The 26056-nt window shown below is 39.5% G+C and overlaps 1 protein-coding gene and 1 long non-coding RNA gene across 2 annotated transcripts in view; both read left to right on the top strand.

Annotated features, from left to right (window-relative positions):
* LOC142100007 (uncharacterized) overlaps positions 1-26056 on the top strand; it is a 656382-nt gene that overhangs the window by 481796 nt on the left and 148530 nt on the right. The window lies entirely within an intron of this gene.
* The window catches only part of LOC142098771 (vitellogenin-1-like), a 97018-nt gene continuing 88630 nt past the window's right edge, over positions 17669-26056 (top strand). Inside the window, exons 1-3 of the mRNA XM_075181539.1 lie at positions 17669-17784; positions 21281-21402; positions 25327-25478. Of these exons, the coding sequence (XP_075037640.1) occupies positions 17669-17784; positions 21281-21402; positions 25327-25478 (390 nt within the window). The remainder of the gene's footprint in view (positions 17785-21280; positions 21403-25326; positions 25479-26056) is intronic.

Raw genomic sequence — 26056 nt, 5'->3', positions numbered from 1 at the left:
AGTTAGGACAGGGCTGCATGTGACAGGGGCAGTGACATGATGTGAGGAGGGAAATGGAGGGAAGCAGGAAGCCACAGACTGAGAATTAACTAGTGGAAGGAGCAGGGTCCCCCAGCAGCACAGTATACCGATAAAAGGCTGTTGTCACATTGATACAGGAAGTTTGTTGTGTCCAGTACTCTCTATGTGCATCAAGCAAAGTTCAAATATCCAACTTGTTTTTTTTATTTTGATATATGTTTGTGATTTTCTTTAAATGTAAAAATTTTGTTTTTGTTTTTCCATAATTAATTTATTTTCTGTAGAAAATCGGTGCAAATCCCTCTTCCTTGTCACGGTTCCACCAGCTTTCCATTAGTTGACACCATAGAGAACCAACTTTACCCCATTAAGGATGTTGGAATCTTGTGCCACATGTGTAATCCAGCATCTTATTGTGACTGTCCAGCATAACATATAGAAATATCTAATCTGCCCAGAGATAGCTAAATCATCTTAAATATTTGCTCATTAACTGGATGTCATCCTCCTGGAAACCGTTTATGACACACAACAGCGGGCGCAGACGCAGAAAACAGCTTTTACACTTCGCCAAGAGCAATATTCCCTGCAGAAGAATATTTTGTATAAATGTTCTCAGCATGGTTGCAAAATAAAAAATAAAATTAATGGGAAATCCGCTGCTGCCAAGCGGTTGGCACATCACCCATTTAAATTTAATTTATTTCCCATTATATTTAAAACATATTTCTCATGTTAACTCTCCTGTAACTGTAATTCCAATCTCACTGGAGTAAATCACTCAATCCTGTTCTATGTTAATTCTCAGGTTGTGTTTTTTTTCCATCGCAGAATTGTCTGTTCTCAAGTTGACTGTTAACTTTGTTGCTGTGAAAAGTTGTCACAACTTTTCTTACCTAGCAAGTTTCTCTGATAACAACAATTCCTATGTGAATCTAAAAATGACCAGCGGAGGATAGAAGTTTGTCAGTATTAATATTTTATTGGGATATAATAGATTCTACTTGCATCAAACATAACCGATTTGAAATAGACATAGTACCTACCTGGCGACTCTGGAATGCTCAATTGGATTGAATACCTAATTAAAAATTATAAAGTTCCTATGATGATATGGCATAGGCTTGCTGGCGGCAATGCACTTAAGCAGTCAATATTAAGTACAGAAAAAAATGCACAGTATTTATGATCAATAACTGTGAGCCTCTGTATTTGGTTTACTAAAAGGTTTTAACGTATATGAAATACCAACATAAGAATAAATAGTGGAGCTAGATAAGAACGAATGGCGTATAGGTAATCTATAGAATGAACTTGTACTGAATTTATATTGAGACAACATATTGATGGGGGATAGATGGTGCCAGAAGTGGGTTCATTTTTTAACAATACAATTTAATAATCCCTGTATAAGAATTACCTTATAACAAGGCAACCTATGGAAGCTGCCAAGGGTAACTGGTTTTGGTGGGCAGCAAAATGCAAAGCATGAATTTAAAGATGACAGTTAAATCAATCTATGGGAAATTAATGAAATTTAACATATTTTGCTCTCTCAAATTTCCAATCATAAAGTAAAGCCCTCCAAGATTTATTCATAGACATGGCCAGTGTGTATAACTAGACCCACACATAGAATATTGCTTAAACCTTGATCCTTATTTGGACTTTACTCTGGTAGAGCCCCATAAAGACAGTCACACCTTACACAGAAAGCTAATTTCTACCGCCTCATATCTCATTCTGCAAGCCGAATCTCATTTTAGCAATTTTCTTATCCCTTGCAACAAATCTTATGCAAAGGTCGTAGTCCTAGGGAGCACCTATTCCCACTCCAAGTTCTGCCCATGAATAGCCATAAGATTTCCACACTTGGGGCCTGACTCTTTAAGGAACATAAGTGCTGATGCATGCATTATTTTGTGTAAAATGCCCTGAACAGAACTATTAGCCAGTGAACGCAGCAATGTCCAATTCATCTTCAAGTGCAAAGGACCCTTACTACGGTTCCATCGGCGGACTGGGCTTATGCACATTGTCAATGCATAGTAAAGGGTTGCGAAGTTCGAGCGCACACTTCAACTCTGCTTCAAGTTTTGGGCAATGTTTTTTTGGGTATACTGAGTGCTCTTGGTACATTTGGCCCCCATCACTGCCTCATCTTGCCGAAAAACTTTTTGTGTTACTCAGTTCAAACCCCCTGATGTTGGGTCTTTGACACGGAGGTGGGGCCAGGTATACAAAGTAACTCAGGTACACCCTGTCTGCAGAAGATGGAGAAGCTGGTTGAAAATTTAAGTGCTAGATACACTCTGCTAGAGACCGTATCTAGAAAATGACTAGATGTTTTTTTATTTGCAAAATAGATCTATTCTGCACATTTAACCTCTAATAAAAAAAGTTCTCAAAGGTGGAAACATTCTTTGAAAAAAACTAAAGATAAAAATGCAGATATTTTGTGTTATTTTTATACATTTTATCTATCTCTAGTGGCGTCTTTATCTCAAAGCAGGGCACCGAGCCATGTTGCTATTAAGAACAACTACACGGTCTAGCCAAGAGAATTAGGGACACGTTCTTAATGAAGCAGTTCATTAGCCTGGAAAACATAATGCATTCTCTACTGGCCATAGACTCTAAATATAATGTACTTACTCATACATCAACTGTCTCCCAACATAAAACTTCACATCATGTCCATCAGGGCTTTTATAAGTCTAATAATAGAAAGTCTTCATTTATTAACTGAATACAATGGATGCTGGAGAGATACAACAACAACCTATTGTACAATTACATTTACTTGAGGACCTCTGAGCCATGAGTCATGTACACCTGATTCTCTCACCGCAGCATTACTTGCGTAAGAGGTACTTACTGATGAACCCAATATATATACCTGGATACAGCAAACCTAATACCACTGGTTAAAATGAAGGTCAGTGGAAGAATCGTTTTCCGCACGGTTTCGGCATTTTAAAGTAAAGTCTTCATTTAACAAAATCCTGCATTAGGAAAATTGCTGCATTAAACCACTGTCCCCATAATACTAAGCTGTTAGGAGTTTGACCCCCGATGGCTAATGCCATCTAATGATGGCATTAGTCATTAAATCCTATGGGGGGAGCATCGCAGGAGAGGATACGAAGAATCCGCTCTGACAGCGCTGCTTCTCTCCCCTGCGCTGTTTTCCGCAAATGGCAACTGTAGCGTGACCCTAGGTTAGGTAGGTCATTTATAAATAGGCCCCTATATCTCTAAATACCTTTAAATTCAGCTACATTATTTATCCCAACGATTCACATTTCTAATATTCTGATCACACCTCGTTCTGCCAGACATTGATATTAACTTTTAAAGTAGAATGTACAATCTCATTGATCCTGCCATTTATTCTATCCAGCAGGTACTGACGATCTTACAGAAGTACAGAAACTGCCATTCACATCAGTCCTTTCTGCAATTCCGCACTGTATGTGAGATCTCGATACAAGACACAGTATTATCCGCACAATCTTTCAGCCTTCTGAATAAAGCATTTTTTTTATTTTTTTTTGTTAAAGCTCAGTTGATGGCACGGAGTATAAAAGGTCTGGGTAGAGAGGGAGCACATCACATAACTATCGCTCATTGTGCACGCAGGACTTAGCTGCCGGTAAGTGTGGTCTTTTGCTCGGATGCCGGTTAGGTGAAAACTCTGAACTGGCTCTCTCCTTTGTTGGGAAGGAAAGCTTGATCTCACGTCAAAGGAGAGAGAGCGAAAACAAGTGCTATTGAACCGTACCTCAAGGCTGAATTATCTATAATGAGGATTCAGAACAAATTGCTTCAGAAATCTTACCTAATCACACAGGAATGGAATAGAAGTCTTATGTCAGAAGAATTGTATGCTTCATGTGTGCGTTAGGTAACTCTTGTTGCCCAAACCTTGAAATTGCTGTAAACCGACTTATGAATAAATCGTTTTTTTTGTTTTGTCTTTACACTGCATGAAGGGCTCTGCCGTACTGAAAGGCCTTTTTATAGCCTAAAACATTTGGGGGGGAACTGAAGAAAAGGAACGCTGTTTGATGCAATACATTGGCTGGAGATTATACAGCGCAACAGCGCCCCCTACCTGCAACACATTTATATCTATATATTATTTTAGGAAACAGATGCAATAGAAGCTGGAGCAATTTAGACAGTACAATTAAATGTATGTCGAGGAAAAAAAAAAAAAGAAAGATTCTGTGTTTTGCAGCATAACCAATTTTTGCTGTCTCTGTCATTTTGATCGCAGCCTTGGTTAAATGGGTCCATTACAATATGTTCCCAGTCATTAGCCACCCGCCTTGTGTCTTCTCTCCAATATGGAGGAGATATGTGTGTGTGAACTCAGCTCTAACATTATGCAACATAGGGATGAATTGCTGAGCTACAGATATGAGCACGGTTCTCTGGAAAACACAAAGCTGTTCCTGAGGTAAAACCAATCTAATTTGGAAAGGAGGATGTTAAATTAAAGATTTGCAGCCTTAAAGCGTTTTTGCATATTAGAATTAAGCAAATCCAGGAAGAGATGCTCAAGAGGCGCCCGCTGAGGTAGGCCAAGATCTGCTGGCACTGACAAAAATGCTGAGGGAAGCAGTACAATTCACGTAACAGGGAATCTCAAATAAACAAGGGATATAAATTATCTTGATTGTGACACATGATCCATCCAAAAGTGAATTATTATAATTGTGCGTGAAAACCCACTTTACATTTCACCAGGAGTTATTAATCACCGCGCTTTTGACATTGATGAAGAATAAAATCCTTGTACAGGCAATTTCTCCCAAACAAAAACCACACTGGGCTATGCATTAATGACATGATTTATGAGACAACAGACACTGTTGAGGTTGTCAATCACAGTTTTTGGGAGGGAGTAAAAATAGTAAAGGTTGAAAATATGTTTTCTACCATTAAGTTTGCTGATTTTGCAAGAACTCTGGCTGATAGATTGATGGTCTTTGATTAAATTGACAAAGAAAAGAATTGTGAACCATTCTCTGTTTTGATATTAACTTTTATAGTCATATTTTTACAGGCCAGAATGATAATATAACCATCTTGAGAAGTGAGAGAAGAGAAAGTGAGACAGGCGTTTCTACACTAATTGCTCAAGTGATTTGGAGGCAAAGGGGAGAAGAGAAATAGGGCGGTAGTTGGAGAGAGAGGCTGGATTGAGAGATGGTTTCTTTAGAATAGGTGAGATGAGGGCATGTTTAAAGGAGGAGGTAAATGTGCCAGTGGAGAGAGACAGGTTGAAGAGGTGAGTTAGAGGTGGGCATGCAGTGGAGGAGAGGGAGCGGAGAAGTTTGGAGGGAATAGGGTCGAGCAGACAGTTTGTAGGGTGAGATGATGAGATGAGAGACTTCATCTTCAGTTACTGAAGAGAATGAATTAAGGGTAAATTGGGGACTGTATGTGAAGGTGGGTAGAGTGAGTGGAGTGCATGGAACTTGGCATGAGGAAATATCTTTTTGAATGGTGTCGGCTATCTGTGAAGTAGTTGGCAAAATAATAGGCTTTGAGGGTAGAAGTTGGAGGAGGGGCAGGTGGACAGAGAAGTGAGTTGAAGGTGGCAAAGAGGCGACGTGGGTTAGAAGATTGGGTGAATGGTAGAGATTTGAGAATGTTGGTTTGGCATTTGAAATAGCAGTGTTGTAAGATGAAAGAATGAATTTATAGTGGAAGAAAGTGGGATAGGAATGAGATTTCCTCCAGTGGTACATTAGAGGTAGCGGGTCTGTTTCGTGCGTCATGGTTGGGGATTTGCTCGTCGAGACTGTATGTAGTAGCTGGATCTGCATTGTCTAGGGCTGTAGTGAATGTTTTGCTGTAGAAAGAGACACCCTAATTAGGACAGGACAATGCATTTATAGGAGAAAGCAGTTGCTGTATTGAAAATGAAAAGTGGATTTGGTAAAGAGTAATTAGGTGGAAAACCTGTGACATGTGCGTGTGGCGCCCATTCACAGCTACACCTACATCGGGACAGTTAAACACATATGTTATACTGAAAAAGTGCAAGTGATATTTCAATAACAGCTGTATAGGAATAATTATGGATGGCTTACAATACCAGCTGCAGCAAAGTAAGTCTTGTGTAGATTAATGCAGCACTTGGATTCAGGTATTTGCTATATGGGAGAGGGGGTCGGATTCAGTTAAAGAGGTTTGTGCAAAAGTAGACAAAACCTTCAACCGCTCCTTACAAATGTAATGTCCTACTATGCTGGGCCTTCGTGCATCCAAAAGTAGCTCATACGGTCTACGTTCTTTCAATGTTGGCATTCCTCTACCGGCCTCCCTCACTGGAACTGGGCTGTCATCTGGTTGGAGGAGTTAATGAGGATTATTTACTAGCATTGCTGAAAAGTGGTAATGTTCACTAGACCAGAACAATCGATGACAGATTTGCTTCCAAACCAGAACAAAGCTAATTGCCGATTGGTTTCTGTGGGTTAAAGGTGATTTGAACGATGCTAGTAAATGGCCCTCAAGAAAATTTAAATATTTTTATATATTCAGGCATTTAACTGTTTTAATCCAGAGGGAAAGTGAACGCTGATGAGCACACCTACCAAGGTGAGAGAGGGGAGGGGGGTTTCTCTCTATAGAAACTGTCTGTACACCTACTAACTGTCCATAGTATAACAGATATATGTTCAATGATTATTTTTATTTTATATGAATGCATTATTTACACATTGTATACATGCAGCACGGTGGCTAAGTGGTTAGCACATCTGCCTCACAGCGCTGGGGTCATGAGTTCAATTCCCAACCATGGCCTTATCTGTGTGGAGTTTGTATGTTCTCCCTGTGTTTGCGTAGGTTTCCTCCAGGTGCTCCGGTTTCCTCCCACACTCCAAAAACATACTGGTAGGTTAATTGGGTGCTATCAAAATTGACCCTAGAGACTGTCTTGGATGTATGTTAGGGAATTTAGACTGTAGGCTTTAATGGGGCAGAGACAGATGTGAATGAGTTCTCTGTACATCGCTGTGAAGTCAGTGGCGCTGTATAAATAAATGGTGGTGATGATGATGATGATGAAACAATATAAAATAGGGCTTAATTATTTATATTTCCTTATTGCAAACAAATTTGATGCAGTGGGCTTGGAACGTTGGAGGTTGTGGAAATGTGAGGCTATTGGGCGACACAGAAAAAGTGAAAGGGGAAAATGTAAACCCAAATCTGACTACGTGCCAAGTTTTAAAATCAAGACTCGAAATCAGAGGTGTCCAAGTTCAGTCCTCAAGAGCTACCAGCAGGTCATGTTTTCATATTTGGTATGTTCCACCCCCATGAACATTGGTTCAGCTCACAAAATGGCTGCCTCTACTGCGTGAAGACAAGAGGTATATTGTAATTGACCACAGTAAATAGCAAAGAAAATAGCAAAGACTCTGCATGTATGCCACTGCCCTATCTCCGGAGATATTTTTTAAAAACACCTGTGAAGGTACCTGAATATGAGCAATAAGGTGAAAACGTATCCATCGGTGGGAAAAAAGAGAGGATGAGAGAAAAGCGCTTGGGGCAAATAAACCCATGTGAACACCCCTGATAGAAAAAAAAAAGAATTTGTAGAAATTTTTATGGCTGTGGATTATAGTCATTATTATTTGAAATGTGAGTCTGTTTTTTTTCAGAGTAAATGTACACTCAGAGGAGAAATCAAAGTGTTCCCATTGTCACAAGGATAGATTGGCACTCCGAAAGGTGAAGTTAATTATTATTATACTATTGCTTATGTTGGCAGTTACAATACCCGCTATTCCTCTGTTTACAACGTATGGGACTTCCAAGTCCCTTATCTTATTTGTCCAGTGACCTAATGTCATTGTGCCCTAAATTAATATTATAAACCCTGGGCTATTATAACTCACTGTGGTGAAAACAATCTATTTTATCAGCCATTTTTTGCTTAGTGTTGATTCATACAAGTCTTTTTATTTTTGTTATTGCAAATTGTGAGACCATTCTATTAATCAAGGGTGCAAGGTTCATGCATTCTGCATTGATATGAACAAAGGGAAGAGGTAAGCAAGCTTAAAGCAGAGAAACACAATTCAGTCACAAATGAGCAACGCGTCAGCTTTATGAGTTCACAAAATCATTGTTAATCTGATGCTGTTTTAAACTGGTATCAAAACTGTGTCTTTCTCTAAAAGAGTTGCCTGTAATTAAATGAATAAGGGCAAAGCCAATCAAACTGTGTATCTTCATTGCGGCTCCTTCAGCTAGCCACAGGGCAGATTTGATTGGCCAATTTGGTAGCGAATAGTTTAAGCTTGTCCAGGGAGGTGGGACTTCAACTTAGAGTAGAAGCTGATTTCTGTGATTGTTTCTGAGCAGCGCCTGACGTGTGCAATTGGGTTCCACGGAAAGAGTGTTCTTTTTTAGTTTTAGGTGAGCCTTAGCTATCTGCATGTATCCTCAGTTATACAACAAGGCATTATTGATTGTTGGCTCGTTGATCCAGGTGATATATCCCAGCAGTGTGTTGCAAGACCTTAGACAAGACAACTGCTACAACGAATTAAATGGCAGGTGCACAGTTCCTGACAGAAACTATTTGCAGCAATGCAGTTCTCTAAAGTTTAGTATTCCTTTGCCTGCAGTATGAGGCAGTTTGAAACTATTCTTGTATTTTAGCTCTGTCAACTGTACCAGCATGTAGATTTTAAAGGGTAAATTAAATAGAGCCATATACTTAGATCTAGTATTTATTATTATTATTATTATTATTATTATTATTACCATCTATTTATATAACGCCACTAATTCCGCAGCGCTGTACAGAGAACTCATTCACATCAGTCCCTGCCCCATTGGGGCTTACAGTCTAAATTCCCTAACATACACACACAGACAGACAGACTAGGGTCAATTTGTTAGCAGCCAATTAACCTACCAGTATGTTTTTGGAGTGTGGGAGGAAACCGGAGTACCCGGAGGAAACCCACGCAAACACGGGGAGAACATACAAACTCCTCACAGATAAGGCCATGGTCGGGAAATTAACTCATGACCCCAGTGCTGTAAGGCAGAAGTGCTAACCACTGAGCCACCGTGCTGCCCTATTTAGTGAACAAAATGGATTAAAATTATTAGTGCAAGAATCACTGGACAACAGACGACCTGGGCAGTTCTGGGTAGCACTTTTTTTGCAAAATTTAAATAGTGTATTTGCAAATTGAATATAGATAGAAGCTTACAAAATATATTTATACTGTTGTTCAAGCCATACCTGTACAAACCACCCCAACATGAATGTTATGCCTTTCCTCACTTTATTAAATGGGTTGCATAGCCCTCTGAGCTTACCAGTGAAATGTTGCTTCCTGCAGCAATCAGCCTGATGGAAGCTTTAAGGTTAGAGGGAGCATAGGTTGTGATGAGACACCAATCACAAGCCTCCTTCTCTGGCTCACAACCAGTCATATGCCATCAATTCCTGTACCAGAACTCCCTCACCTTATACAAACATGATTGCTGTAAGAACCTGAGATCAGCAGTTAATGCCATATACAATCCATTGAATAATAACATGGATAGCATGGGCAGCACTGTGGCTAAGTGGTTAGCACTTCTGCCTCACAGCGCTCGGGTCATGAGTTCAATTCCCAACCATGGCCTCATCTGTGTGCAGTTTGTATGTTCTCCCCGTGTTTGCGTGGGTTTCCTCCGGGTGGTCTGGTTTCCTCCCACACTCCCAAAACATACTGGTAGGTTAATTGGCTGCTATCAAAATTGACCATAGTCTGTTTGTATGTGTGTTAGGGATTTTAGACTGTAAGCTCCAAAGGGGCATGGACTGATGTGAGTGAGTTCTCTGTACAGTGCTGCGGAATCAGTGGCGCTATATAAATGATGATGATGGATGATCTACTAATCAAAATTGCATTTATTTAAAACACTCCAGCGGGTATATTTTCTAAACTGCAGGTTTGAAAAGGTGGAGATGTTGCCTATAGCAACCAATCAGATTCCAGTTGTCATTTATTTAGTACATCCTACAAAATGACAGCTAGAATCTGATTGGTTGCTATAGGCAACATCTCCAATTTTTCAATCCCGCAGTTTAGTAAATATACCCCATGTATACATAAGATAAGTTATTTAGCTAGACAGACAGATATATATATATATATATATATATATATATATATATGAGATAACTAGATAGATAGATGTTCGATAGATGGATAGATAGATAGATAGATAGATAGATAGATAGATAGATAGATAGATAGAAAGATAAATAGATAGATAGATAGATAGATAGATAGCGAAAATCCTTAAATAGATTGGCAGTACTATGTGTACTTAGTTCACAGAGAAAAAGAAACACTCTTGTACAATAATCTTATTTTATATTCTCTTTTAAACACTCACACCTGCATGCTTAAACATTTTGATCTCTAATGAAATTACTTTTACATAATGTCTAATCTTCATGAAATTGTACAAAATGGTTTTACCAAAAAAAAAAAAACCCCATAAAAGTTGGAATTGTTCAGATAAATTGTCTGTATTCCTCATTGATTTCAGCCCCACGTCCATAGCCTGCTCCGATTGTCTCGCAGAGCTTGTTTAAAGATCCCCCTGGCTTTTCTCGGATCTGTTTTAGATGAATTTCGGCATATGAGTCTTACTGTGCATCTGGCTCCAATAAATGGCATTAAGTGGAAATAAATTAACTTCAAGCCTTAAAGAATGAACGTGTCGCTGTCAATCAGAGAGACAGGAACAGGATATTTCATAGGTACAGAATGTAACAAATAGTTTTATCAAATGGAAACTTATTTTTTCTTTAAAGTTGAAGTTTAACTTTAGCAGGGTGTACAGGTAAAGCCATCTTCACTTACCTAATAGAAGAGTGGGGTGTCCCTCCTTAAGTACCACCTTTAAAGTTAGAGCCATCCGTGTCCTCTTAGACTTAACTTACTCTCCTGGCTTTTGTGGAAGAATTTCAAAAGTGAGCAGAAATTGTAAAGGTGACGTATGAATAAGACGAAGCAGATGTACAATCAGGTGCCTTTAATTCCCTGACAACATCTTGCTTGTTTTTAAATTCTTTTCAAATTCCAATTTTATATTACCCTGCCAAATTGGACAGCACTTTTAACCATTCATAATCTTGTATCTACTAAACTTTTACTAAGCTGCAGTTCAATGTTAGATTGGAAAATGTACATCCTAGTGTGAATTATAAGAATTTCCGTGACCAACTAAATATAGAAAGTCACAGGTTGAGTGTTTCTCTAGCTCCCATTCCCTCCAGAATACACTTCAAGTTGCTTACCCTCACTTACAAAGCCCTCTTTACTTCCTTCCCCTTATACATCTCACACCTTGTCAAGAAATAATCCCCTATTCATACATTATGTTCTGTTAATGACCTTTGCCTCTCCTCATTTCCTATCACCATCTCACACTCCTACTTTCAGGACTATGCTCCCACATTTTGAACCCCCTGTCCTGCTCAATTAGACTCGCCTCTAATGTTATATCTTTCAAGCACTCTATCAAAACTCACTTTTATACATTTGCCTACCTGGCTCCATCCCAAAACAATTCCCTCCTCACGCTCCACCTGCCCCTTTTACTCCACCACTATCGTCTTCGTATACTACCCCAATCCTGTTAATATTACTCTCACAAGTTTGGCCTTCTCTACCTTCTGCCTCCTCATCCTCTTTTTAATGTTTCCTTTGTTCTAGCTGTGACTTCTTATGTAGTCTATTCTATTTTGTATTAATTTTTACTGATTCTACAGTTTCTTTTGTCCCTTACTGATCTGTATATTTTTCTGTTTATTTTTTTATGCTTGTGTGCGGCGTTACGGATTCTGTGGTGCCATATAAATAACTAAAGATAATGATGAATACAGCACCAAGATGTGGTACTATTACTCAGATGAAACGTTTTCAGTTTTTCGCTTAATTAATGACATTTTTCACGTTTTATTGGGGGGGGGTGGGGGGCGGGAGCACCTATAGCATCACTTCACTTATTGACAATGTACAAGCTACTTTGAAGTAAACAAGGATAGAAGCAGAGATGGGGGAAGCTCCCACTGTTCCGTTTTCGGGATTAATGTTGCGACAACTCAAAAAATAGGCTCAAAAGTGATTTCTAATGTACAAGTGTTCAATTCATTATTTTTTTTAATTTTGTGTTAAATTTGCTGATAATTTTTTTGTTTAAAAGAACAATTTGTCTCAAATTCTGAAACGTCAGTGTGACTTTCACTAACCAATCCAGTGACTAGAAAACACTGGCATTTGTCGACATTTGAAAGCACCAACGCATTTCACTCAACTCCAGGCTCAAAGCTTTATTTACTTGCTGAACACCCAGAGAATTACACAAAATCTTAATGCTACCTTCCTCATGCCCATAAGTACATGATGAGAACCACATTTGTATTACAACTGGCACAGTACGTGTTTAGTTTAACCATTGCTGCCATCTATCCCAAATTCCAAGGGTTTATCCCGTTTTTTAAAGATTTGTCCCTGGAAATGGTTTTCCTTAGGGAAATCCCTATTTTTAATAGGGGCCACAGCCCAAAGGGACGTCCAGGGAAATGAATGTTTGGTTAATTTGGTTAGAGTGGATGGGTGTCAGATTTCTTCCTTGCTACAGGTGCTAAAATGTCTAACTTGGCTCTGTGTATCACATGTGATGTTCTTAAAGACATCATTTTTAGCAGGATCGTGTCCCTAGAAATAGTTTTAAATAGTTTTGCTCTGAATTGTATCTTTCTCCCTAGTTTTTCAGTAAAATTGGGGTAGAGTAATGATTATTTTGGGATTTTGAATTTCAATGGATTAATTCCGGTGTCAATTCAAAGACACCATATTTATTTTTGTTTTGTTTTGTCTTTTTGCTTTTTTCAAACTACTTGCCTTTAGTGATAAGACAAGAAACAGTCAATATGTCAAGCTACCCGCATAAAACAAACACAAATTGAGAGTGTAGATGTAGTAGTAATATTACTACTGCTAATACTATTAATAATACTATTATTAATAACAACAGCTAATTGGATGTTTGAATTTTGCTTGATGCAGAGGTGCACTGGACACAACACACTTCCTGTACCAGTGTGACAAGAGCGTCATATCACTACCCTGTGCTGTTGGAGACCCTGCTCCTTCCACTATATAACTCTCAGTCTGTGGCCTCCTGCTGCCTCCATTCCCCTCCTCACATCATGTCACTGCCCCTGTCACATGCAGACCTGCCCTCACTAACACATCACTCATCTCCTGATATACTCTGTGCTGCTGGGGGACCCTGCTCCTTCCACTATATAACTCTCAGTCTGTGGCTTTCTGCTTGTCTCTCTGTTACTCTACTCACTGCCTCTGTCACATGCAGCCCTGTCCTCACTAACACAATCACACGAGTGGATAGGTCACTGCCTCCCACAAGACCAGCTCATTCATTTGATTGGTGAATAATGCTTTTTGGGTACCCTGCGTCTTCCACTTTCTAATACTCAGTCTGTGACCTTTTGGTTGAGGTTGAGCTACTGTTTAGAAATTGTACAGGAGAATGACACAAGTTTCTTTATCCCAATATGTAACCAAAATTACTTTTTATCTTTTATGAAAAAAGTCTTTAAGTGGTATAATAATAATAATAGTAGTAATAATAATAATAATAACAATAATAATAATAATATGTAATGACCCAAATATATCTCTAGCATAAGGTTTGTGAACTAAATGTGATTAGTTTCTACTGCTCTAAACACTTGACACAGAGAATTCCTTTGAACTAGACAGAACATTGCATATTACACAGATTTTACTAGATAAACAGTCACATCAGCAAAATTAAATAACTCAAGAGCAGAAAGTAAACTCTCGCAGCTATATAGCATTTCAAATCATCATTTCAGTCTTGTGCTTGAACTATAAAATCAAGCAAGAGACGCAGTTGTCCTAATCATGTTAATCAGGCTGTTTCTATGCTCCATTTATGCTAAAAGCAGCCGATGCAATCAAAACGTTCTACTCATTGCAGTCAAACTTAATCTACACCGCCGTCATTCTTTCAATTGTATTACAGTGACTGCTCCTTTCCTCTCCCTGCAATATGAAATAATGCATTATTATCTTCCTTTGAAAAGCTTACCCATAGCTTCATAGTTTATTGTACATAACCACTATTTATTAGACACTTAATTTCCTACTCTGCTTTGCCAGAGGTAGAACACAGTGTAATATAAATGCTAGCTGCTATAACCCAACTGAAGGCTGCATTATTATTTGAGAAGGCCAAAGAACCCTCATTATTTCTAACAGAGTGTTCTTAGGCTCCTTGTACCCAACCCCTATAGTTCTAATAGATGATCTCTTTGGGTACACTCCGAACCCAACATGTGTACACCAGTGGATTCCAAACTTTTTCAGTTCAAGGCACCCTTAGGGGCTCCAAAAAATTTTCAAGGCACCCCTAAGCCAAAATAATTACCAAGTAGTCCCCCGCCTTGCCCTGGCCGAGGCACCCCTGTGAGATCTCTAAGGCACCCCAGGGAGCCTAAGTGCACAGTTTAGGAGCCACTGGTGTAAACCACTGATCCATATCTTGCACTGATGAGATCTCGTAAGATCCAAACAGGTAGGCGGTCTGCAAGTTGGATTTATGGCTATGCGAACTGACGGTATTTATACTTGTCAACTACCAGCTTTGGAGGTATGGATGGCCAATATGGGCTAGTTAGGATCAATGTGCATGTCTGTACCCACAATTCCAAGGGTGAAATGTGATTCTTCATTCTTTGGTTCTTTGGAATTATGTTGAACGGTACAAAGCTGCCTCGAGCATGCAAATTATGAGAAGGTTCAAATTGCCTTTTACCTTACTTTTTAGAACTGCTCCATAAAAGGGTATCAGCATCGTCATCATTGTCTATTTCTATGGTGTCACAGATTCCAACATATTTGACATACATGAGAACAATAAACATAATAATATGTATTATTACAGTTGAGAAGAAAAATGAAATGTATGAATGCAATTAGCAGAAGAAGCCTCATTTATGTCTTAATCAGTAAGAGGATGACGTGTTTTATGCATACCTGCCAACTTTGGCAGTGAGATCGCCGTGAGGGGAGGTCTCGCTGCTGCGTCCTGGGGTCGTGGGTCCATGAATTGCGTCTTTAGGCCCCTCTGCTAAACTTTACCAATGTCGGCCTATAATAGCAGGCAACAGGGGCCAAGATGCCTCAATTAGTCCCGACCCCAACCGCTTTACTAACAAAGTGGGCAGAATGCGAGAGTTTGCTCTGCTCTCCCAGGAGTCCGTTAGAGCTCCCAAAAATTTGTGAATCTCCCAGACATTCCGGGAGAGTAGACAACTATGATTTTATGTGTTTTTATTCATACCTGCCAACTTTTCCTCGTTGGCTTCAGGGAGGTCCTGGGGGAGGTGGGCGTGCGGGGGCAGGGCTTGACACATTGCATCATTTTGGTAGTGCCCCCTAAACGATTGTCACAATTTTGGCCATTTACAGCAGGGGGCGGGGCTAAAATGACGACGATATTTGAGTAATTAAGCCCCATCCCCCACCATTTATGTATTGCGGGGACGAGAACCGGGAGGTTGCCCTGCTCTCCCAGGAGCCCGGGAGGTCTCCCAGAAATGCAGGAGACTCCCGGACATTCCGGGGGAGTAGGCAACTATGCGTTAAAGAAAAACATCTAATGAATCTCTAGAGACTGAAGTGTCTTTTACATTTCTGTCTCCATTACTGCAGTCATGTTGTCTTACCTCTCAGTCTTTGGTTAAATCTTGGTCTCCATGAAAATGGCCCCCTCCATAGGCATCAATACATGGACATAGGACATAATTTCTGAACTGTGTCAGCATGCCAGGGATGGCGAAGCCAACCACGTCTTGTACTGGCTCAGCATCAGGGAGAATGCCAGACTCTTCAGGGAGTGACGGAGATCACCCCTATTTCAGGGAGTCTCCCTGACATTCAGGGAGAGTTGGCAAATATGTATTTATTACATTGTTCAACATGCACCTAAGAAGGCGTTTTACATAAAATGCATCTAATTGTAAGTATAGAATGAGTCCTTTAACTATGAGAAAAGGAGGAACTGCCCTCCTAAGCATGTCTTTTCCATTCATTATCTAAATAATGTCATCCTGTAAAATAAAATCTTCTTTTTGCACGCACAGAAGTACGTTCAACTCCTCCTGTCACAAGGGTCAAACATTTGGGCCACTACTTATAAAAACGGACGCATTTGTGCTGCGCTTGTGCATTTTTGCACTTTTGCAAATGGGTCTTAAATACTTTTAATAACACTTGTGTAAATATTGCAGAAAGCTCCCTGCAGATCTCTCATACTGAGGTGCAAGAACACCGGCCTGCCAATAATTAGCATAACGATCTGTTTTTCGCCTAAAGGTAGTAATTGATTCCATGGAATAAGAGTATCTGCTGTGCTATAATGTCCACTTTAGTGTATATAAAACTCATGAGTTAATTAGAATGAAAAAAAGGTTATAGGTTTCTATGTGTTTTACAAGCAGTATTCATTAATAATACATTGAAAGAAAAACATTTCCTAAGGGTTAGTTCCCACGTTCATGCTTTTATTTAGCACTGCATGTTGTGAGTTGTAACGTGGTTGTAAATAACCTCCTGTGGTTTGAGGATTGCTGGACCAATTTGCTATTGCTACGTGTTTTAGTACACATACAATAGGGCTCAATTTATTTGTGTACCAAATATACGCAGTAAAAGAAGCAAGCACAGAAAAAAGCATAATTATGTGTAGTGTTGACTGGGACTCTTTGGGGTAAATGTATCAAGCTGCGATTTTCCGGCGGGTTTAAAAAGTGGAGATGTTGCCTATAGCAACAAATCAGGGTCTAGCTGTCATTTGTTTAGTACATTCTACAAAATGATAACTAGAATCTGATTGGTTGCTATAGGCAACATCTTCAATTTTTAAACCCACTGGAAACAGCTTGATACATTTACCCCTTTGACTTAACTGTGAGCAGATCATTGGTCACTTCACTGAGGGCAGTCTCGTGGAGTGCAGCTGGTATGGATCTAGTGAGAGGAGATGTTTTTTATGGACTGTGTCAATATTGTGTCAAGGTCGAGAGCAGTGAGGGAAGAATAAGTCGGAGGTGGTGGTGGGCAGAGAAGCAAGTTGAAGGTGACTAAGAGACAACAAGGGGACTGGTATACTGGGTGGATATTAGGAACTTAAAATAGGATTACTTGCAGGGCTGCCATCAGAAACTGTGGGGCCCAGTACTAATTAATCTGGCAGAGCCCCCTCTTCCCTTCCCCATACATGCCCCCTCCCTCTTTGCCATACATACACCCCCCTCGCTCATTACAGTACATGCCTCTCTCATACCCTCCCCCAAATCCCATCACAGTAAATGTTCCCCTCCCCCCCTCCAAATCAAAGTAAATTTTCTCCTCTCCTCTCACCATCCCATCACATACCAGTAAATGTCCCCCTCTCCTCAATCCCAGCCTAGGAAATATCCCCCTCTCCTATCTCCCCTAACAAATGAATACACAATTAACTCACCTTCTCCTCCGCGATGCGGCAGTTCCCGTTCACTGATAGACTGGGAGCGCGGTGTGCAGTGATGACGTCACCCCGCCGTGCGCTCCCAGCCTATCAAAGCCTGGAAGCCGAAGAATCGCGGGGGAGAAGGTGAGTTAATTGGGTATTAATTTAATAGGGGGAGGGAGAGATAGGAGAAGAGATGGGGGCACGGTCGGTCAGATTGAGGGGCCCAGACAGACAGAGTGATCTGTCCAGACCCCTGAGTCTGTCTGGGCCCCTCACAGCTGTACCGGTAATTATAGGAGTGGTACAAGTGAGGGGGAGAAAAGGATCATGAGGGATGTGTTCAAATATTTAGGTGCAGGTGGATGTGGATACAAAATGTGAAGAAAAGAAATGGCCAAAGAGCAGGAAGGATGAGCTGCGGGAGCTGGAGGAATAATTGCTTATATTGTGTTTTGAACTGGACAATGTGTCATCCTTATCACTAATTTATTTACCTATTTCACAAACAATTGACAAACAACTATGATTGATCTAGTGCAAGACAGACATTGAGAGCAGTTGTCTGAGTGGTTGCTACAGGCTACTGCACATGAGCAGTTTTGCACTCTGTTACTAAATCGCTCTGATTGAGTGTAAATGGACCGTACTGGTGATAGTCACAAAAAAATGCATACACTCACATCCATATGAAGAGGCGGCCCCCTCTGCAAAAGCCACAACCAGTGCCAGGCTGTGCCAGGCCCCTATCATAATGTGATGCAGCCGCCCTTGTTCAGCACAGTGCTGAACTCTCTAGGAGACTCCGACCCACAAAAAATGTTCAGACTCCCCTCTGGAAATAAAAAAGCATTTTTGTGTGTGGCACTACTGGTCCCAGCAAGCCCTGACCTTCATAAACACTCAACTGCTGCTAGCGGAGCACTGGCACGACTGACAGGCCAGGAGGTCTATCAGCAACTAACCAATACATCGGCTTCACTCTGATTGGTCAGAGAGCGAGAAAGCCACTCTTATTGGTTAGTTGCGGCTATATCCCATGTGGAGGACCATAGTACCCAGCCAGTTTTGTGAACCAAGTATCTCTGTCGGTTCCCAGCTAGCCCTTTTATACCAGCTCTGATTCCCAGGGCATAGGGTGGGTACAGAGGGGAGCACGTCTCTTTCCTTACCCTAGATGGTTGTTTTTATTTTTTTATTGGTTCATTCTATCTGGTTACGCATCTGTACGGTCTAGAAATAAGGGGTCCCCATAATGTCTTTAGATCACCTGGAACAAAGGGACATATCCCATATTCACTGGTGCATTACTATGGTACTCTCCCAGAATAAAACCATGTTTATTATTTTTCAAATTCCCGTGTCCCAGGCTGACTCGCACTTAAAGCATTGCCCAAGTGCAGTACCAAGTGCATCTAAGGAAACGAGTGTACTCAATACAGTCTATGTTAGGATGGCGTACCCAGGGAGGATTAGGCTCATTAGAGAAAATATAACATATAAACCTAATTTTTATAATATTAATACAGTAGCCACATGGCAGTATTTAAGAACACAGGGTTAGTGCCAACGACATTCTTCATAACAAGAAGGGATCTTATGCAGGCTTCATCTCTATTAGTAGTACCTGGTATCCCACTGGCACAGGGGTTTATTAACTTAGCTCATTCATAAAACCGTTTGCAAGAAGTTGTTTTTTTAACAACGTTTTCTTAGATTTACTTTGAAAGTGCTTTTATCTTCATGATGAAGCTATTGTTAGGAAGTGCACTAACCAACCCCGAATCCTCTCCTAGCCAGGTATATATTTTTTTTTTTATAGATTTATTTATTTTTAAAATCAACTCAGACACTTTCATTGTGGACAGGTGGACTCAAAACAATTAATTGTGACTTCTGAAATTAACTGATTGCACCAAGGTTTATTTAGATATAGAGTTGTAGGTTTGTGCACCCCTCGTCAAATTGCATCAAGAGCGAAAGATTAAGATGCTGGAATAGCCTTCAAGGTCCCCAGATATTATTTAAATTCTGTGGGGAATTTTGAAACATGCAGTGAAGAGTTCTGCAAGAAAGGAGGGGGGGGGGGGACATTCCGAAAATAAGAAAAGAACGACTTTTTGCTGGCTACAAGAAATGTTTGGAAAATATCATCATCATCATCTATTTATACAGCACCACTAAGTGTGCAGCACTTTACAGAGAACTCGCTTATATCAGTCCCTGCCCCATTGGAGCTTACAGTCTAATTTTGATAACAGCCAATGTACCTACTAGTATGCTTTTGGCGTGTAGGAGGAAACTGGAGAACCTGGTAGAAACCCACGCAAACACAGGGAGAACATACAAACTCCACCTATAAGGCCATGGTTGGGAATCGAATACGTGAGCCCAGTGCTGTGAGGCAGAAGTGCTAACCACTGAGCCACTGTGCTGCCCATAAACTATGACTTCCATCAAAGGAGGTGTCACTGAGTACGGACTCAAACGAGAATACATCAAAGTGTTATCAAGTCTGCGATACCCTTAATAAAAAAAAAAAACCTTATAGTTCTAAAAGAATCCTGTATAGGGTCCCTTAAATTAAACAGAACTTCAATTCCATCTGCTCTGTCTCAGACAGAAATAAGGATCAATGTTGCATGGTTGAATATGTTGTAGTATCACAGTTGATGGACAGGTGTTAGGAGGAAACATCAACAATCAAGTGCAAGGAGATATTATATAAATAACATTAAGGAATATATACACTTACAGTGGCTAAGTGGTTAGCACTTCTGCCTTACAGCACTGGGGTCATGAGTTCAATTCCCAACCTTGGCTTTATCTGTGTGGAGTTTGTATGTTCTCCCCATGTTTGCGTGGGTTTCCTCCGGGGGCTCCGTTTTCCTCCCAAACTCCAAAAACATACTAGTAGGTTAATTGGCTGCTATCAAATTGACCCTAGGCTGTGTGTATGTATGTTAGGGAACTTAGACTTTAAGCTCCAATGGGGCAGGGACTGATGTGAGTAAGTTCTCTGTACAGCGCTGCGGAATTAGTGGCGCTATATAAATAGATGATGATGATGATGGTGCTAAATCAAGCAGACTTTGGGAACTTTGATAGACCCTTTGTCTCTTTTGGGTATCTTGTCCCTCTTTTATGGATGCAAGATAGCTTTTAAAAAAACAGCAAAGCCAGCAATATATTAAATGCAAAGTCATAAAGACTCTGGGATCCCAGGTTCCCCTAAAAAATAAACAATTACCCCTACCTGATCTACTAATAGATAGTGACAGGTATAGCATAGCCATCCTAACATCGGTCAGAAGCAGGATCTGTAGGGGGGATCTCATTTTAAATGAATCCTCCCTCTTAAGGGTTTTGCCAAAATATAAAATAACTTTACCCAACAGGGGTATGTGACCAATCTAACATGGCACAGATGTAACTGGTACAGGGCATTGGTTCCATCGTAACTTTATGTGTTTTTCAAATGACAACTAGACCTTGATACAAATAAATACACTTTCGCTCGTTGCAAAAGTTACTTTTCTAAATGAAAATGACATGAAAGATAAAGGTTGAGTTCCCTGAGCTATTTGCTCAAAGTTTAGTTTGCCCAGAATCTTGCTTGCTCATCAATTTACCATTCCAGGAAGTCACATGACCCAGTTGACCCGTCATATAAAAGAGGAGACATCGGAGTGACCTCAGTCACTCATCACACTATGTGGGGCATCATATTTGCCCTGAGTGTTACTTTGGCTGCTGCTGCTGGTAGGTTTACAATGATTTTATTTTAAACGGAATGAGCCAATCTAATTGCTGTAACTGTAAAATAAAATACTTGCAACATAACTACATAATATACCCACACTGCCTGAAAATAAAGTAGAAAAGCAATATTTTGTAGTTTGTACTAACATGCAATATGTTTATTATTTATAGGGAAGCAGCATCTCCAGTACGGTAAGCAAATCATTTCTTATGTTCGATTGTCCTTGTTGCACTTGTTTTTTTTTTCCTCTTTGCATAGATTATTAATTTGCTTCATTAATGTGTGTTGAAGTATAATTTTGCAGCAAGTGTTAATTTTTAACATTATACTGAATGTTGTTATTGTTCATAGTTTAACCTAAAAACAACTATCAGCAGAAACCGAAATTAAATCTTATAACATGGGAACCCATAAGGACGTATTGGATAACATCTGGGGGTAAATGTATCAAGCTGAGAGTTTTCCGGCGGGTTTGAAAAACCAATCAGATTCTAGCTATCATTTATTTAGTACATTCTACAAAATGATAGCTAGAATCTGATTGGTTGCTATAGGCAACATCTCCTCTTTTCAAACCCGCCGGAAAACTCTCAGCTTGATACATTTACCCCCAGGAATGTGCACAAATGTACTGTAACTTATAGCAACCAATCATATGCTATACAGACAACAATATATTTGATTGGTTCATGTGGGTTACAGCAGACTTGTGCTCATTCCTGAATATTAATTAAAAACCCCAATATGTCCTTATATTATTCAGTTTCATTATGTTGTGTAGAGATCACTTCTGCAGAAAAAGTTACATTTCGTATGCAATGAACTATTTCCATTAAAAGGAATCAAAACCCTGTCTATAAGGTCTATTAATCTTTCCCTGTGTATATATATTCTGGTGGCAATTACGTGCAAAATATTGTCTTCCTCTACATCAAAAACGTCCCCTGTGCCATTGTGCTGGGCTGTGTGCAACACTATAGCATCTTTTTGGCAGTGGTATTTTTTTGCCCTGGATGATGATTAGATGGGCGTTCCGTGAGTATAACAATTTGGTGACAATTGTGTGGCAGAAAAACCACAAAAGTAAGATTGTGTCTGTAGGTAGAAGATAGTTAATTGAACTACAAGGAGTGGTGTTATGGAAAACATTGAAGCATTCCAGACTTTGCTTAAGGATACAAAGCTTTTGCACAGTGCAAATATAGTTTATTGTAATGATTGCTCAATGCATCACCAATGTAGTGACATTCTCACATCATTGCCACGCTGGATAAACTTGCATAAAGTTGCAGTTAATAAAATAATGTATTTACTATTTAAAACATCCAGACATAGCCACAAATGTGTCTGATGAACTTAAGGATGGATAATCAATGGCATATCAAATGAGATTGTGTTTAACGTGCAGTAGTAATGAGAGCCTGCATGTGTAGTCAACGAGGAGGTGGGGGGATCAATGTGGGACATGGACCCCCATGCATTAATTGAGGTCTGAGTAACTGGACAATTATATTGCATGTAGGGTGTGCACTAAAGCAGAAGCTTGAGAAAAACAAGGTGTAAGTTGATGAATAAACATTTATTGATGAATAAATGTTCTAAGTTCCACTATGACACTTAGATGCAAATAACCCTTTTTAACTTAATAGCAGTATAAAAAGATACCTGTATGCTATACACTTGTCACATTTGTTACAAAAATACTCAATTTTAAGATACATTTTTATATCCCCTTAATGGCAGCGACATTCTATGCAAAGGAAAGGGAGCAGACTACTTCATAACGTTTTCTACAATGTATATCAGTAATTGTGGTTTATTGTATTAGTTGGCAATGAAGCTCCTCTGATGTTGCCATTTATGAAGAACATTTTTTCCGTGGACTAAACCTCTTCATTTACACAAACAACAGTGACACCATCTGGTTAATAAAGGTATAATCAAACAAATCCAAAGAAGAACATCAAAACACAATATGTACAATCAAAGCTTTATGTGTACTTATACAAATGAAATCCATTTTTCCAGTGTATTTAGATTTCTTTTACAAAACATAATAAAACTAATTTCCCTTTAGAGCACAATTTTACACCACACAGAGAGACAATATTTTGGCTTTCAGCCTTCTCAGGACTTGTATTAGAGAACCACGATTGTTTGGTCAAGGAAATGTGAGCGATTGTCTTTTGTATTGGTTTGTCAACCATTAAAATCCTATATGTAATTTTAAAAAACTGCAGATAAACCTTTAGATTTATATGAATTTCTCCTTGGTGTGGGATTATTGAGATGATAGCTGCCATCCAAAATTGTAAAACTGCTTAAACGGCAAGTAAAGTCACAATTTGACAGTCATATAAATCAAATGTTGTATATCATTGAGCTGAATAAAATACCTGGAATAACTGAATTGTTTATACCTAACTGAATATGTCCATCATTTCTTTACGTTGAGTGGGAGATGGTTCTCTAACTGAGCTCTCAGTGTTTATGGTGGATGCCCTGCAGACTTGCTTAGCATAAATATACTATGTGGATTGGTGGATTAAGGGGGTGGCAGTGATGTCACAGTGACTCAAAAGACTGCAGTCTAAGTTTTTGAACTTTGTTACATCTTGTTTTACATTATCCTAAAGATAGGTGGATTATGCAGACACTAATGGAGTGATTAAGCAATGTACTAGTTTACCAGAATTGCAGTGGAATGTCCAGCTATGTATATTACCTTATACTTTATCTATGAACACTTTAATTATTGGGTTTAATTGCCCTTTAAATACAGTGACCTATTAATATTACATGATTATTTCCACAGTTATTTTACTAAAATATACATTTTCTGGACAAAATATGACTGAAAATGCTTTGCTTTTAAATGAACTTTGTAGCCATTTTTCCTATAAGCATACTGTATGTATATTTGAAAGATCGGAAAAGTTTGTGTTAGACAATAGTAAAGCTTCATTATAAAATATATTTAAAGTGCACATGTTGTCTAGATACAGTGGAGGCAGGGTGTACTTACCCTATATTCAGCACATCAATTTACTAGGAACTTATAAGATCACTGAGACATTTTGTGTTGCATTATAAAAGCATCTTTCAAGAGTGCGGTGGCTCAGTGGTTAGCACTTCTGCCTTCCAGCACTGTGGTCATGAGTTCAATTCCCGACCCGTTTTAGCGTGGGTTTCCTCCGGGTGCTACGGTTTCCTCCCACACTCCAAAAACATACTGGTAGGTTAATTGGCTGCTAACAAAATGTCCCTAGTGTCTCTCTCTTTGTGTATGTATGTTAGGGAATTTAGACTGTAAGCTCCAATGGGGCAGGGACTGATGTGAATAAGTTCTCTGTACAGCGCTGCGGAGTTTATGGTGCTATATAAATAGATGATGATGATGAAGAGTAAAAATCACTATAGCCGAGACAGTAATTTTGCGTGTTCAACCAATATTTACCCAATCAATTACCTAGGACAGGGGTAGGCAACCTGCGGTTTTCCAGGTGTTGTGAAAGTACAAATCCCAGCATGCCTTGCCACCTATCTGCTGGTTATCTACTGGCAAAGCATGCTGGGACTTGTAGTTTCACAACACCTGGAGAGCCGCAGGTTGCCTAACCCTGACCTAGGAACTAGTAACATAACTGAGGCAACTTTGTGCCTCATGCCTCAGTGATCTCTTTTTTTTTTTACACACTTTGTTCAAGAGACAACGATGTAGAACATGTTCAATGAGTAAAACAGTATAACATAAAATTGGTTCCTCGTTATATCTCCTCAAGAGGGTTAAATGCAACAAAGTGGGTTTTGCAGAAAAATTGCAAAAACTCCCTCAAATTCTGGGAGAGTAGACAAGTAAGTGGGTTGGCAATCAAAGAAAGGCCATGAAACTATTGCATTAAAATGAACTGGTTTTTTTTCAGACTTGGAGTTTTCTAGCAGCAAGACTTTCTACTATCACTACGAGGGTCTAGTGCTCAGCGGCCTCCCAGAAGATGGCTTCGCAAAGTCTGGCCTCAAAATACAATGCAGAGTAGAAATCAGTGGGGCTGCGCCCAGACTCTATTTCCTTAAGGTAAGAAAATAAAAACAGAAGTTTCTCATTTGATTATTAAACTATGCGAGAAGAGAAAACTTTCATTTTCTGCTTTGCTTGCCTGAGCAGGATGTAATTACATCTATTATTTTAGGAAGTGCTCTTGATGCAATTTCTAACATATGCCAGATAGTTATCAACCAGTCATGGACTTAAAGGATTTGTTCTGCTGGCTGCACGGCAACACATAGGAAAATAATTTGAACTGAACAACAAACCTTTATTGGATCAATGCAATTGCTGAGAAACTGAACACCAGACTATTATTTAATCATCTATTATTCAATCACTCGCTGTCATGACTTTCAGACTGTAATTGGGATGCTGAACTGCCAACTTACGCACATACAGTATTTGTGTGTGTGTGTGTGTGTGTGTTGTGTGTGTGTGTGTGTGTGTGTGTGTGTGTGTGTGTGTGTGTGTCTGTAGGTGTGTCTGCTACATGTCTCTCTCTCTCTCTATATATATATATATATGTGTGTGTATATATATATATATATATATATATATATATATATATATATACGGTGGTACTGTATGACATGCCACCATTTCTC

This window comes from Mixophyes fleayi, chromosome 8 (assembly GCF_038048845.1).
Source record: "Mixophyes fleayi isolate aMixFle1 chromosome 8, aMixFle1.hap1, whole genome shotgun sequence".
Classification (NCBI taxonomy): Eukaryota; Metazoa; Chordata; class Amphibia; order Anura; family Limnodynastidae; genus Mixophyes; species Mixophyes fleayi.
This window is presented reverse-complemented; position numbering and strand designations above follow the sequence as displayed.